The sequence below is a fragment of the Lolium rigidum genome, chromosome 3 (assembly GCF_022539505.1).
Source record: "Lolium rigidum isolate FL_2022 chromosome 3, APGP_CSIRO_Lrig_0.1, whole genome shotgun sequence".
In the NCBI taxonomy this organism is placed as follows: Eukaryota; Viridiplantae; Streptophyta; class Magnoliopsida; order Poales; family Poaceae; genus Lolium; species Lolium rigidum.
In genome coordinates, this window is record NC_061510.1 from 364,135,176 (window position 1) to 364,149,321 (window position 14,146).

Genomic DNA, 14,146 nt, shown 5'->3' on the forward strand with positions numbered 1-14,146 from the left:
CACGCGATCACCAAATCCACTTTGAATTGAAGTATTTCATTGATGCCTACATGTATGAATATTTTGATATTATTTAGAAAATTTTGTAAAAGAAAAGTTTGATATCCAGTTCTCTCGGTAAAGAGTCAAAGAAGATATGCAAACATACAATTCAGCATTTTTTACTATTATTTTACTTTAGAATGCGGTTTTTTTCCATTTGTGTTTGTGAGACTTTATTGTTGTTTTGTCGGTAAGATTTAGAGTGCATCGAGCTCGAGGAAGCTCGGCTAAAAAAATTGATAAATGAAATAGTTTCAACAAAATCGGAATTGTTTTACATGGATACAGACACATGTGCTCTACATATATGCAATGTGTAATTAGATAATACATTCTATTTTAGTCTTTCTTTTACAGCTAGTCTAGGTGCACTGTTGAGTACGTTGCAGTGTAAAATGCATTCCTCGCGAGCACAACAAATAGACGATGTATAGTTTCCGTCTAAAATCGTGCCAGTAACGCGTTTACCAAGTCCACGCGAGCGGCAGGAGGTCTAGCATTGACGGATGAATCATGGACGGCGGCCTTTTCTCGGCCGCTTTCCGCCGACCTTCCCGCTTTATTCACCTTTCTACTAGCCCGGCCCGCCTTCTGCTTGGAAAAGACAAAAGGACGGCCCACTTTGTGCTCCCACTACAAAGCCAACAGGGAAACCCAAGAAAATGAAGAGAAGATCCAACGGGTCACGCACGCACAAGATGCTGTGGTGGAACCCGCTTCACAGTGACCACCAGCTATGTCCCCTCCCGTTAAAAGGCACGATTGGAAGCAGAGCTAGCCGACGAGCACAAGGAGAAAGCAAGCCTCAACCTTTTATTACCACCGCTCTCTATCTGCTTAACACCACTCGCACGAATTTTCCCCGACGGCAGCAGAAAGCAGGGGAAGCAGAGCAAGCTCCAAGAAGGAGGCGAGAGGGGCGTACGGCATCCATGGACTCCCGCAAGGAGGTACGAAGAGCTTCCTCCTGTAGCTAGCTAGACTTGTTTGTCTATGTTTCTTTCTTATGTTTCTTGAGCTATTTTTGCCTGGATAAACCGAGAGCAACCATGGTACTCCGTAGCTCATTTTCTTCGGCCGGCAATTTGAGCTCGCCGAAAAAAGTGGAACGAAATTTCACTCGGAGCGCACGTATTTTTGCTTAGCCGAATCTCCCCCAAGAAACAGAGCACTTCTTGGCACAGTAGCTTGCTATAGGAGGGCTACGGAGAAGATTGATTGCATGTCCAGATCGATCGTTCTGACAAGCTGCCCGTGGCCGATTCCTTGCAGGAGCAGCATGGGGGAGCCGTGGGGTGGATGACGGTGCCGACCTTCGGGGACTGGGACATGAAGAACGGCCCCGTGCCGGACTACTCCATGGACTTCTCCAAGATCCGCGAGATGCGCAAGCAGAACAAGCGCGAGCTCTCCCGGGCCAGCCTCGGCGGCGACGACGACCTCCTCGCCCAGCAGCACAAGGCGGCGCAGACACAGGCCGCCAAGGCCGCCGAATTCGCCCCGGCGGCCGACGACCACCACCGGCCACTCCACACCGCACACGACGATTCACCAACGGTGAGAGTTGATGATAAACTTAGCTATATATTCTACTACATCGTGACACTTTAACTCATACATACATGCATGCCTTGCCTGCCGTGCTATACCTCCATTGTCTGTGCTCTGTGGCTGGCGCCTAACATCTTCTCAGTCCGAATTGACTAATCGAAATTTGGATGGTCAAATGACTCAAATCCAAGTGAACTACTACTACTATGTGTTGATTGCAGCTGCTAGTTTTTGCTATACAAGAGAATCACAACTCTTAGCCTCACTGTATATCAAACCTTTGGAAATTGTGGTCAGAAATTCAGGAGGCTTGTGTTGTTTTCAAGTGCACAATTCAGCACAAAGGTTTGATCCTGGGCAGAGCAAGGGACAAATCCTCCTCATCTTTTCAGAATTTAGAAATGATAGAAAGAATATAATCATCTAGTTTTTTTTACATGCGTCGTGTGTGTGGTCCATCCGAGTAGCATCACATCCATAGAATTGTCATGATCAGCAATTTAGGAGCAGTACGTGTAACGACCTGTGGTGTGGTGACTCATCTGTTGATGAAGATGGAAATAGTGACCGAAATAGGATGAGGCCATTGCAGATAGCAATGGGCAGCAGTAGTAGTGCTTGTCGCAACTTGGATGATAAGGACATGCCCATTAAGTTGTAGGCTCTATATCTGCATTCATCTTGATTATTATTAGGTGTGCTGACGTGTTGGCAACGTCACTGTCCACTAGAGTGGTGAGAAGGCTATTGGGGGCAAACAGTAATTATTAGTACTTTAAGGTGTACAATGCCATCAGTGGCAGGTTTTAGTAGCTTCAGCATTACAGTATGTATTATTGGAGAACAGGAATGTTAAGGAGAGCGTTGCTCTCTGTATGATCAGTTCATTTTTTGGATTGATTGTAAAATTCGTTAAAAATGGGTATGAGCCGGAGGAAAATCTATATGTCAGTTAGGGAAGAAACAGCTTTGAGGACAAATGTTTGGATAGATTGTGACTGATGGGTTGTTATAATAGAAGTCTTCTTTTAGGTGAAGCTAGTATTTCGCTGGCCCTGATTACGTGCAGCAGTTTTGCGGCATCTTGATACTGTTAACTGTCGGTGTACTACCTGATCAAGGATTATGGCAACAATGAACTTGCATGTCTAACTTTTGCTTCACAGTACCATATATACATGACAAATTGACTGCTGTTTAGGAGTTCATTTTCCACTTGAACTTACATTTGCTGCTCTTTCTATTTTTAGGGAAGGAAGAAGTTCCTGAGCTATTTCCAGTGCTGTATCAGAGCCTGAAGGTTTGTGTGAAACTCACGGTTCATACGCCCGCGCAAATAGCTTCTTAGGTTCTTCATTATTGTAAAGTTTGCATAATGTTGAGTCTCCTGCTCTGTAATCATGTTTCTCCTTTTGTGAGAGAGGAAAGGGTCAAACTGTGAGAGATCAAAGGCTCATCTGTTCATACTGTTTTCTTTTCAAATGGTATGCAACTTGTAGTGCAATATAATCTGCAACCTTTTGAGGGACCCCTGAAGGTGCGTAGTTGATTTGGATGGTTGGTCAGAGTACAATTTGTGCAGATTCGATGTTGAATGGCTGTCCTATTCTTCCTGTTCTAGTGGTTCGCTTTTGTTCTTGATCCTTTGTACAGCCTGCCGTGGAAGCAACGAACTCTTTGACACGTACACAACGCAACATTTTCCATGTTGGAGAAATGCAGAGAAGTCAATAAGAGACTGCTTGTCCATTACCACGAAGTCTTCCTTGTGGAATCACAAGAAAGGGACTTGAGCTCCAAATTTGTACTGTTTGTGAGATTATCTGCTCTCAGGTTTTAGTGTATATATTTCTTCGCTCTTGTTTTCAGGTATTACATGCCAACGTTAGCAGAAAATGTTACTGTATACTGCCTATCAAGTACTAGGTAAAAGTTACAGCTCCTTGGAAAATTTTAGACTTGAGTACTTAAATACTACTTCCTCTCCGTATTGATAGCTCCAAATTTTGCTTTACTCCACTCTTGCAAGCGGCCCATGACTTTTCCCAAGTCCATCCTCCTCCCATGCTTGAGCAACATGCTCGGAAAGACCAGCATCTCTCTCCCACATAATTTCGTAATATCGTCTCGCTGGTCGCCGACTCTGCCATTCTTCTTTTACACATTCCAGGATGATTGGTGAGTGGTCCGATCACGGCGTGACCTTGTGCACTAGGCGAGCATCCGCAAACAAATTTCGCCAAGTATTATCCGCGACCGCTCTATGACTCTATCTAGTCTGACCTGAATATTTTTGCTCTCCCACTTCTCTTGTTGTCGTAAGTAAAAGCATAAGCTGAAAAACCCAAGTCCACAAGCTCAGAGACTTCTAGAGTTTCTCTAAATGCTTTCATTTGGTTTTCTGACTGCTGAGAGATGTTCATAAGACCACATGGCTTCGTTAAAATCACCTACAACACACCAGGGCAGGTCAGATCAGGGTTTTAGCGCCCTTAGCTTACACCACATAAGATGCCTATCCTCTGTCCTTGGTTCACCATATACACAAGTTAGGCGCCAGAGAGGAGACCTGAACATTCATGTCAATATATCTATCTGTCACCTCCTGAACATCAACTACAATTTGCTCACTTAAGAAGGCTAGGCCTCCGCTTTTACCATCACTATCCACACCAACAAAACCCTTAAGACCCAATCTTGCTCGTAGCCTCTTCATCTTTTCTGCCTTGTGTCTCGTCTCATTGAGGAAAACTAAATGTGCCTTGGTTGACCTAGAAAGGCCAACAATCTCTCGAACTGTCGGTTTATTCCTCACTCCCCGACAGTTTAGAATGAGGCAATTCATTGCTCCTGACGGATCGCGCCTTGCGAACCCGCCAGTTTTCCAGCGGCCCCAAGGCTAGCTGCCTCCATAGGTACCATTCCATTCAGTGTTTTTTCCCCTACCTGAATTTTAGGCACTGCCACGTCCATGTAATTTCTTGCGAGAAAATAGTACCTCTTATATCCTTGTCAAAATTCACTATTGTCGATCCATGTAAAAGCCGGAAAGACGGCCGTCGCGCATCTACTCTGACTGTGTGTGGCACGTCAACGTGAGACCCACCACGTGTTATCCCTTTCACGGTTACACCCCACGCGCCCACCACGTGCTCTCCCTTATCCCCCACGTGCTCTTCCTTAACCTACGTACCAATGGCCCTGACGGAGGCGAGCAATAACCTTAGGGTTTGCGAGTGCATGTCACCGTGACTTATGGGGTGGGGTGAGTGTGCGGGTCACTAGCGTTGGAGAAGAGGTGGGGAGGCTTAGAGGGATGGTCGGAAGCAAGAATGGACTGGTGGAGGAGGAGCTCCAGGTGAGGCGTGCAGCAGCACGTCGACGGCAGGAGATGCGAGGCGGCGGTTCAACCAGAAGTAGTTGCAGGATGGAGCGGCTCGTTAGATATAGAGAAGAAGGGGGTGGTGGGGCGGGCATGTTAGAGGCAGTCGTGAGAGGTGAGAGGGGTTGGAAGGCGCATGAAAGAAGGGGATTAGGGAGGGAGTACGATTCAGACAGCCCCTTCCAACAACGTCGGAGACTGTTGGAAAGTATTCTGGCCCGTGTATGTCGGTTAGTCAGTGTGTTGCTACGGGAAGGCTCGTCTTCATCTCTCCTTTCTTTTCTCTTTGTTGTACATCCTTGTATTGTAAGGTTATACCTATGCATCCTGACCAATAACTTGTTCATCATGCTAATTTGCTTTTATTGAAACTGATAAAATACTTCGAATTCAATATCTGGAAGAAAAGAAGAACACTGCACCCAGCCACCCACATGTGCATAACAACATGAAAGAAAACAACTCCAACAGTCTACATCTAGCAGAAAACAGAACACCACTACTGCAGGATGGAACTAACCAAAGTAACACTTCATGTGAAGTAGCCAAGATGTAATTTACTTACTGCAGAAATGGATGATGTCACTGAAATAGGAGCATGGATCAGGGAAGATGGATATTAACTGCATTAAGGCTTATTCCGTCCCAAATAGCAGGTGTATTGCATGCAGTGCACATGGCGTCTGTACATAGTGACTCTTCTTCTGCAGCAACATAAATGTACAAATTTCTATATTTCACAGTGGCATGTACTACTTATATAGTGCAAATTTTGCTGAGAGTGAATAGATAGAACATGGGTGTATGTGAACCCACTTTTTCAAAAGTGATGTTTGTGATGTAAAAACATGTTTTAAAAATCGATTCACAAAATGATTTCAAAGGTGATCTCAAACATGTGCCCTGGACATGAGTTTCGTGACGAAAAAACCTTTTATTTTGCCTCGGCAAAAAAGTGAAATTTTGCAGGGCTATATAGCAGTATATATGTGACGTATTTTGTCTTTTTTAGATTCTGAAATAAAAAAGTGGTTTCTTCGCGAAAACTTTCTACGCACACATGGAACATGCGTACGTACCCCGTTAATTTTATTTCAGAATTTTTTAACATTTGGAAAATGCATTTCCAACCTGGGTTCACGTGCACCCAGGTTCATATCGGACTTTTCCGACCTGGGTTCACGTGTTGTAGGTGATTTTGCTGTCATTCGTATTGGAGCTAGCCTTTCATATAACCTAAGGAGTTCACAAAAAGATATCAATTACAAATCTTACACTAGATTAATTCATTGGGATGAGGAAAACCGATAATATAGACAAGAGTAGTGACTGGTTGCAACCTTCATCAGTCTTCACAGTACAAATAATGTAGCTGAGCAACAGAATGCACACCCGACATCTCCAAATTTCTCAATTTCAGTATCAGGAAACGTAATGGCATCCACTGAGCACGTATCAATGCATCATCATGGGAATTTATCCCAGCACACAAGATAACAACAACACATAGAACAGATTATAAAAGTGAAAGTTTCCTGAATGTAGTGGTATCAATCATTCTGAAGATAGTAACACTAGTATTTTGGTCAGAAGAGCCTGTAACCAATGTCAGCATGCAAGACAGTAACCATTTTTTTTACTATGACTACGGCGGGCATAAGCCAACCTAAACATATATTCAGCCAAGCTGCCTATGAAGGTTTTCAGCCTCTACAAGATGGGTTCAAATGAACCAAAACACACAAGGGTTACAAGGGTGAAGAAGAAAAAGAAAAGAAACACACACCGACACAACACAAGACCGAGAAGAAAAAATGGCAACTTGCAGAACAGTCGTCCATGCACAATGCCAACCTGGTTTTTATCTCGCTATATAGCCAAAATTTTGGTCAGTTGAAAACGAATGGTTGAATTCACAGATATGGGATCATGCCCGCACCAAACAATTATTCTCAATCAGCACTCTATACGGACTGCACCGCTTTGAGTCGATATGAACTTGGGCTTCCTCATCACCTGCTCCACGCACTGGATGGTATCCCCAACCTGGAAGTCATCGCAATCCTCTATCACCAATCCACAGTCACCCTTGTCGAGCGTGTCAGCATCCTGCTTCTCTCGTTTCAGAGAAGCGCATGGACCTTCAAAGACAACATCTCCGCTTCTCAACAGTCTCATGGTTCCGGATCTGCTAAAGTGCCCATCGGTAATCCGGCAGCCAGCAATCTTGATGTCTGGCCCTTTTGACTTGCTACGCCCTTTCAGCTCGAATATGTTCAAAACCTCAGCCTCCCCTGAAATTTGGGTTTCAGCAGTCCCTGGTGCCTTCTCCACAATCAGCCTTCCCATTTCCTCAAGGAGATGGTAAATCACCTTGTGCAGCAAAATCTGAAGAACAGACATGGTCAAGGCAGCTAAACTCATTTTCCAGTTTCCAAGTTATGTAAGAAAGTCTAAAAAAATCAGCCAACACATTTGAAACTCTTAACATTTGTATTGTATACTTTCTTCTGATGGGAATGAGACAAGCCTTAAAACAGAATACGGAAAACTAGCTATAGGGAAACTAAACTGAATCTATAGGGCTCAAATCAACCATCAAAAGCTAAAGACGCTTCAAGAAAAATGAAGAGTGCAGAATACACTGACTCCATGTACGACATTCAAAATTGATATAGAGGTTGATCTGAATTCTCATTATCACATTTCAAATACAGTATTCATTGACGAAAACATGTTGGTAGTCCATATCATCAATTCATCACACATCAGAGCTGAATTACTTTATTCTTCCCAAATTCACCATAACATATCCTAATATCTACTAGAGTACATGATATAAAGCAACACCAGAAACCAGTGAAAGGGAAAGCGTTATGTGCGATAAGATCTAGCTTCTCTGCATGGTAGCCCATAACGTATTACCATGTTTTACACTCACCACCCAAAGATGACATGAAAATCACTACCGGTTTCCAAGGAACATTACTTGATTTCTACCAAAGATGCACTTAATAAAATAAAATACAGGCATTGGAGAAACAATAAGCATGGTACCTTAATGTTGGCTTGTGTTGCTCCTTGAGTGATTGTACTTGGTGGATTGCGAACGTTGAAACCAACTATGTATGCTCGGCATGCTTGCGCCAGATCAATGTCATGTTCACTTACTGGACCGACACCAACATGAACAATATTCACAAACACCTAAAAAAAGGTAGTATAGGCATGGTCATGAGTCGAAATACTGATATATTGTAAACAAAACTGTGCATATAGTCTAAAAGGCGGTATCAGCTATCAGCAATTTGGCACTGCTTGAGTGCATGTAGTCAAATTTATGAGACCATACAGGTAAAAATAAGGTATCAAATGTGCTTGAGAAAAAACCTGTTGACTATTAAGACTTCTTAAGGCGTCTGTAACTGCTTGAACACTGCCATGTACATCAGCTTTAACAATAATGGGCATCTCAACTCTTTCAGGAGTCTCATCTGCATTTTCTGCCTCCTCAGTCATGTCCTCATCAATCTTCCGAAGCCTATCTTTTTCCTGTTTCTTCTTCCGCCCTTGACTAAGCATTCTTGCCCTTTCCTCCGAGTCAACAACCACTACATCATCCCCAGCCATTGGAAGGCCCCTTAGCCCCTCAATCTCAATAGGCATTGCGGGTTTTGCAGACTCTGTTACTTTCCCTGTGGTGTCTCTAAGTGATCTAATTCTTCCCCACTCTGCTCCCACAACAATGTACTGCCCACTAACTAATGTGCCAGACTTAACTATAGCTGTTGCAAGTGGTCCCCTGCCCCTGTCCACCTTTGCCTCCACCACAAAAGCTTGAGCAGGCCCATCTGTTCTGGCTTTTAGGTCCATTATCTCAGCCTGAAGAAATAAAGCTTCTTCCAGTTTATCCAAACCAAGTTTTGATAACGCAGAAATTTCAACAACCTGTACATCACCACCCATATCCTCCAAAAGCAACCCTTCTGAACCAAGCTGAATTCTCACCCTCTCAGGATCAGCTCCAGATTTGTCACATTTGTTTATGGCAACTACAATGGGAACATTTGCTACCTTTGCATGTGAAATAGCTTCAAAAGTTTGAGGCATAACACCATCATCTGCTGCAACCACAAGCACTACAATATCTGTGACAGCTGCACCTCTGGCCCGCATAGCACTAAATGCAGCATGCCCTGGTGTATCAAGAAATGTGATAGAGTCTCCAGATTGCATCTCAACAACGAAGGCACCTATATGCTGAGTGATCCCGCCAGCTTCCTTAGCTGCAACAGATGTTTGCCGTAGGGAATCCAGAAGTGATGTTTTACCATGATCAACATGACCCATAACAGTTACAACAGCAGGCCGTGGTTCGACAAAACCTTCACCTGTGTGCATTCTTCTGATATTAACACCAATTTCCTGTGGAGCAAGCAAGAAACATATGCTCATGTCATAATTCACATAAAATAGAAGCTTCGCTAAAGCTGCTTAAATGTTTCATGATGACAAAGCTTAGGTGTAAACTGGAGACAATAGTAAACATAATTAGAAACAATAACAACATACTTAAAGTCACAACATATATGTTTGCTCCAATAAAATAGTATCAAACCAGTAGCAATGCCATTTTTTGCGAACATAACAAAGTGAAAAAAAAATGAAGAGAGAAAAAATGCGGGCAACAAACAAGATATAACTTGTTAAATGGAAATCCACCACTGAACACAAATGGAATCATCCCCCCTCTCTCAATCGACAACTGTTACAGATAAATTACAGCAAGATAAAGGAAAAAAACACAGTGGCATCGATTAACTTGCAACTAGAGTTCACAAAAAATGCAGAGTTTAAAGAGATAAAGAACACTTTTCAGCATCATCCTATCACACCTTGCAACAAATTTCTTTTGCTAGATGAGTTCAAAAGCAACATGCGGAGTGAATTTAGCTATCATGACATTGACTTGTAGTCTCATATGACCTGATAAAACACAACAAATAAGATGTGCTGGTATGACTAGTTACTAATATGCTTCAGAGTAGCATCAAGAAATGTAGAAGTTTCAAAAAGGAACACTATAAATACGTACCATAGCAACTAACTCAGCAAGATCAATGCCGATAGAGTCAAATTCTGCTTCAACCCTTTCACCAAGATCTGCAAGTATGCTTTGAAGTGCACTAATAGCTGCACCGGATCGCTTAGATAGGTCATGCAATGTCATCCCATCAAAAATTTCAACAAGTTTATCTGGTGATGATTTAATGGTAATCTTAGGTTTTGGTGCAACATATGGCGCTTCTACAGGAGCTTGAGTCCTAGGTTCTTTCTTCACCCGCTTCTCCTTTTTTGGTGCTTTTAGCCCTGCAACATCCTCCTTTTTCCGGCTCCATGCTAACATATACACACCTGCATGAACATTCCTATAAAGAAGACAATATTGTCACCTAACATGTAAATGCTAAAATCCACATCAAATAGCAATACACTGATAGTAGCATCCCTAGAAAACAACAATTTGAGGTTTAAAGAAAAAAAAAGAATCTGAACAGTTTCAGAAGACAAACTAGACAAGAATAATAGTAGAATGAGTGTGTGTAAGAGATGAGAATCTACTGAGTGCCTTTCGCAAGGAAGTTCAGATAAGATGATAGGTAAAAACATGACTCCATGCGTTGCAAGTCACGTGAGTTGCAAGATCATTTAATGAGCAGAAAATGAACATGATGCAATTTCACCAAAGAAATAAAGATTCAGATTAGTTGTGTGGTATAAGACTCAAATTTAGTTTGCTGTTTCCAGTACGTGTCATAGTTTGTTGAATATGTAGATGTAATTACAATACTGATGTCACCAGAGAAACAGGGCAGCATAGAGTAACATACCTGATAGTGTAGTGTTGAAAGATCGCACCTTGGAGTCTATTGCTATGGGCAAACTCTGCAGTTGGGGATTAAAAATGGATGAAATCGTAGACTTATGGTGTATCCAATAAACAACATAGTACTTGCTCCTAGAAATGTGACCAAAAAAAGACTTCATGAGGTATAGAATTTAGTATGCTGAACTCAACAACAAAATCATTCTACTAGAGGCTAGGGCTTTACTTTGCAAGACAATGGTTGGGAAAGTAAAAAAGTTGAAATGAACTTATGCAGTAATGATGACATTAATTGCACTTACACGTCAGCTTCCCCAAATTTCTGCTGGAGAAATGCTTCATTCCACCATGATCTGTGCGGAAAGCCAAGTTCATGAGGCCTGCTTGGACATACTGAGATGAATCTTCAATTTAGTTCCATGTGTCCAGGGGAAAATCATGCTTGTTAAACTCTGCACTCGGGGAAGAGAAAATGTATGAAAATCCAGAAAAGAGAAGCCCTACCTTTCTTCGCAGCATCCGCCATGCCATTCTTGTGCTCCTCTGCTGGCTCCTCCGACTAGCCCTCGGATGAGCTTCGGGGCCACAGGTCTTGGGCGTCAGCGGGGAGCTGGGAGGTGACAGAGGCAGATGTGCGCCAACAGGACGGAACTATCCAGCGCTGGAGGTAGGCGAGCTGCGCGGCGGAAAAATAGCATGTGTATACTAGAATGTTTTTTTTTCACACATAATAACATTAAAATAATCAGAATAAGGTGGGAACTACAACACGCGTTAAACCATTTGGGTGATCTTGTTGTACATAAACTGGGATTTCTGTCCCGCTCAAATTTTGAACAGTTTGGGAAGATGATATTCATAGGCGATAACAAGAGCGGTAATTAACAATGATGCCCAGCAGCTATGCTATGACAGTAACAATGCTCACCCCTATACTGCACCATTAGATGCCGAATGTTCTTACACTTGACATATTAACAAACCCTTACCATGCATGGAAAATACAGAATGGACATTCTGCTACAAACGAAAGTATTTGCGTTTGTTTCGGCCTATAAAGATTTTGTGTTTTCTCTGTTTCAGACTTTGTTAATGCTCTCAAGGTTCCCACCAGATATTGTGGGTAATTAGATGGAAACTTACCGCTTGCTTATTGCACACCTTGGTCTATGCATTAGACAGGGATACTTGTCCGTTAAAGCAATATATAAGAAAAATGCAGATTCAGTCTCAGCAGTATTTACTCATACACAGATGGTTCTGATATACCATCTTTCCCCCCCCCCCCCCCGCCTCTCATCGGTGCGAGGAGGCGATCTCGGGCTTCTTCCGCGACACGAGGGCGCCCGGGGCAGCAGCCTTGGGTTCGACGGAGGAGATGGCCCTCTTCTTCGCCGGAGAGGGTCGGCTTGCGGTTGGTGGTGGTGGATCTTTTGATCTATCACCGCGATCCGGCAGCGAGATGGAGGTGCATGGAAGCCGGCGATGGTGTCGCCGGTGGAGGGTTGGTTCCGCCAGCCCGGGATGGTCGCCGACGTGGGGGTCCGACCTGAATAAAGGTGGCGGTCCTAGAGCCTTTCTTGCGTGAAGAGGAGGACCTACCGGAGGCCTGGACTCGTGATCTGGCCGGGGGTTGAGTTCGGAAGGCTACGCCGGCGAATGTAACGATGCTTTGCACGGAGTTTTTTGGATCGGAGGTATTCGGTCGTGCGCACCCATGCTTTTATTCCGACCGATTGGTTCTGGAGGGAGCGGCGCGAAGCTTTTTTCTGTGTTGACATCAAGTGACTATGGATCCATGATGAAAGTCGGAAGAAGAGAATTTCATGAAGGCCGGAGGGGAGGACTAGCTAAGGGAGGTTCAAGTCTCCGCGCTGTTGAGGGACTTGCTTGGTGTTTCGGGCTTCACAGCAGCGGTATGAAAGTGGGGCGACAACACAGGTGAAGTCCTACCTTTCAGGGTGAAAACCCAAGGTCTGGCCTTAATTGGTTGTGCCTGGAAATGACCTTGGTGGAGGCATTGTTTTGAGAGCGGGGACTATCTTCAGGGTGAAAACCTAAGATCTTTGATCGGGCGACGACGGTGTTTGAGCCATTGTTCCCTTCTTGGAGGCGTCGTTTTTGGAGAGTCCGTAATTCAGGTGTTGTCTTAGCGGTGGATGTATTGTTGTTGTTAGGCCGAGATACTTGTAGCGGGACTTTTGTTTTTTAGTTTTCTTTTCTTGTTTTTGGCTGTGTGCATCCGTAGTGCCATTAGGGCGGTGCGTTGTTGCAGAGGCTGGGTGTAATTGGTATCTTCTTGATATTAATATATTCCCTTTATCGAAAAAACATGCTTGCTTAAAGGACATATATAACAGGAAAAACATCAGTTCCTCGAGTTTCAGTACTTGTGCAAGCATATCCTAATGGTGGCTATGGGACCTGGGAGCTAAGCTCGTACATATCCATGGATGGACCGATGGAGGCAAGTTCCCTGCACCTCCCTTCTGCCCGCGATTTAGGGTTTGGACCGAGGAGGGTAGGGGGGCGCCAGGGGGAATAGGTGCGGGGATGGTAGGGCAGCCATGGGAGGGGGAGTTGAGGAAGGGAGACGGGGAGGGAGGTGAACCTGCGAGCGCCGTCGCCGGGGTCGCTGCCGTCGAGGGAGAACGCCGCCGCCACCAGGTCGACGAATCGACGAATCTTCGTAGAGAGAATAGGCACAATAACACTAGTCAAAACAAAAGTTCCAAAATAGCACTGCAAAAACCAAATTTGCCTAAATACCATTGCTGTTTATGTTTTCACACACAACGAAGATTTCAGCAAGATCTTGAAAAGTATTTCAGTAGCATTTTCACTTAATTCCAGCAGGCATCATCATTTCAAGAGGATTTGAGAAACTGAACATCTATTGCTACTCTGAAATTGTCCATCGAATCAATGCTGAAACACACAAACACAACAAACTAAGTAGATTCTGAATTTGCTGCACGTTGCCATGAAGAACAGTACACACAGCAGAGGAAACACGGGAAGAAGCGAGGACACTTCGTTGGGTCGTAGGGGCTGCGCAGGGGCTGCCGATATCGGTGCGGCGAGCTGGCCGTCGACGGCGCCGCCATGTAGATACAGTATTCTTTGGTTGCGGGGTGGTCACTCGCAGCTCGGTTTAGAGGAGGGCTGTTTTGGAATTCCAGGAAAGGCTAACAAGGATTACACGGTTTGACTAACGGGAGCAGTTTGACATCTAACGGAAGTGGTATTCTGGCAACAAAAACCGAAACTGTAATGGCATTTTA

General features: G+C 44.0%; 1 protein-coding gene and 1 pseudogene across 1 annotated transcript; one reads left to right on the forward strand and one right to left on the reverse strand.

The window, feature by feature from the left end:
• The first annotated feature begins 732 nt into the window (after positions 1–732).
• On the forward strand, positions 733–3,129 carry LOC124704199. Its single transcript, XM_047236440.1, has 3 exons — positions 733–992; positions 1,315–1,599; positions 2,844–3,129. The coding sequence occupies exons 1-3, from the start codon at positions 741–743 to the stop codon at positions 2,889–2,891; spliced, it is 585 nt and encodes a 194-aa protein (XP_047092396.1). The 5' UTR covers positions 733–740; the 3' UTR covers positions 2,892–3,129.
• Positions 3,130–6,606: 3,477 nt separating this feature from the next.
• Positions 6,607–11,382, reverse strand: LOC124700452 (annotated as a pseudogene).
• Between the last annotated feature and the right edge of the window lie 2,764 nt (positions 11,383–14,146).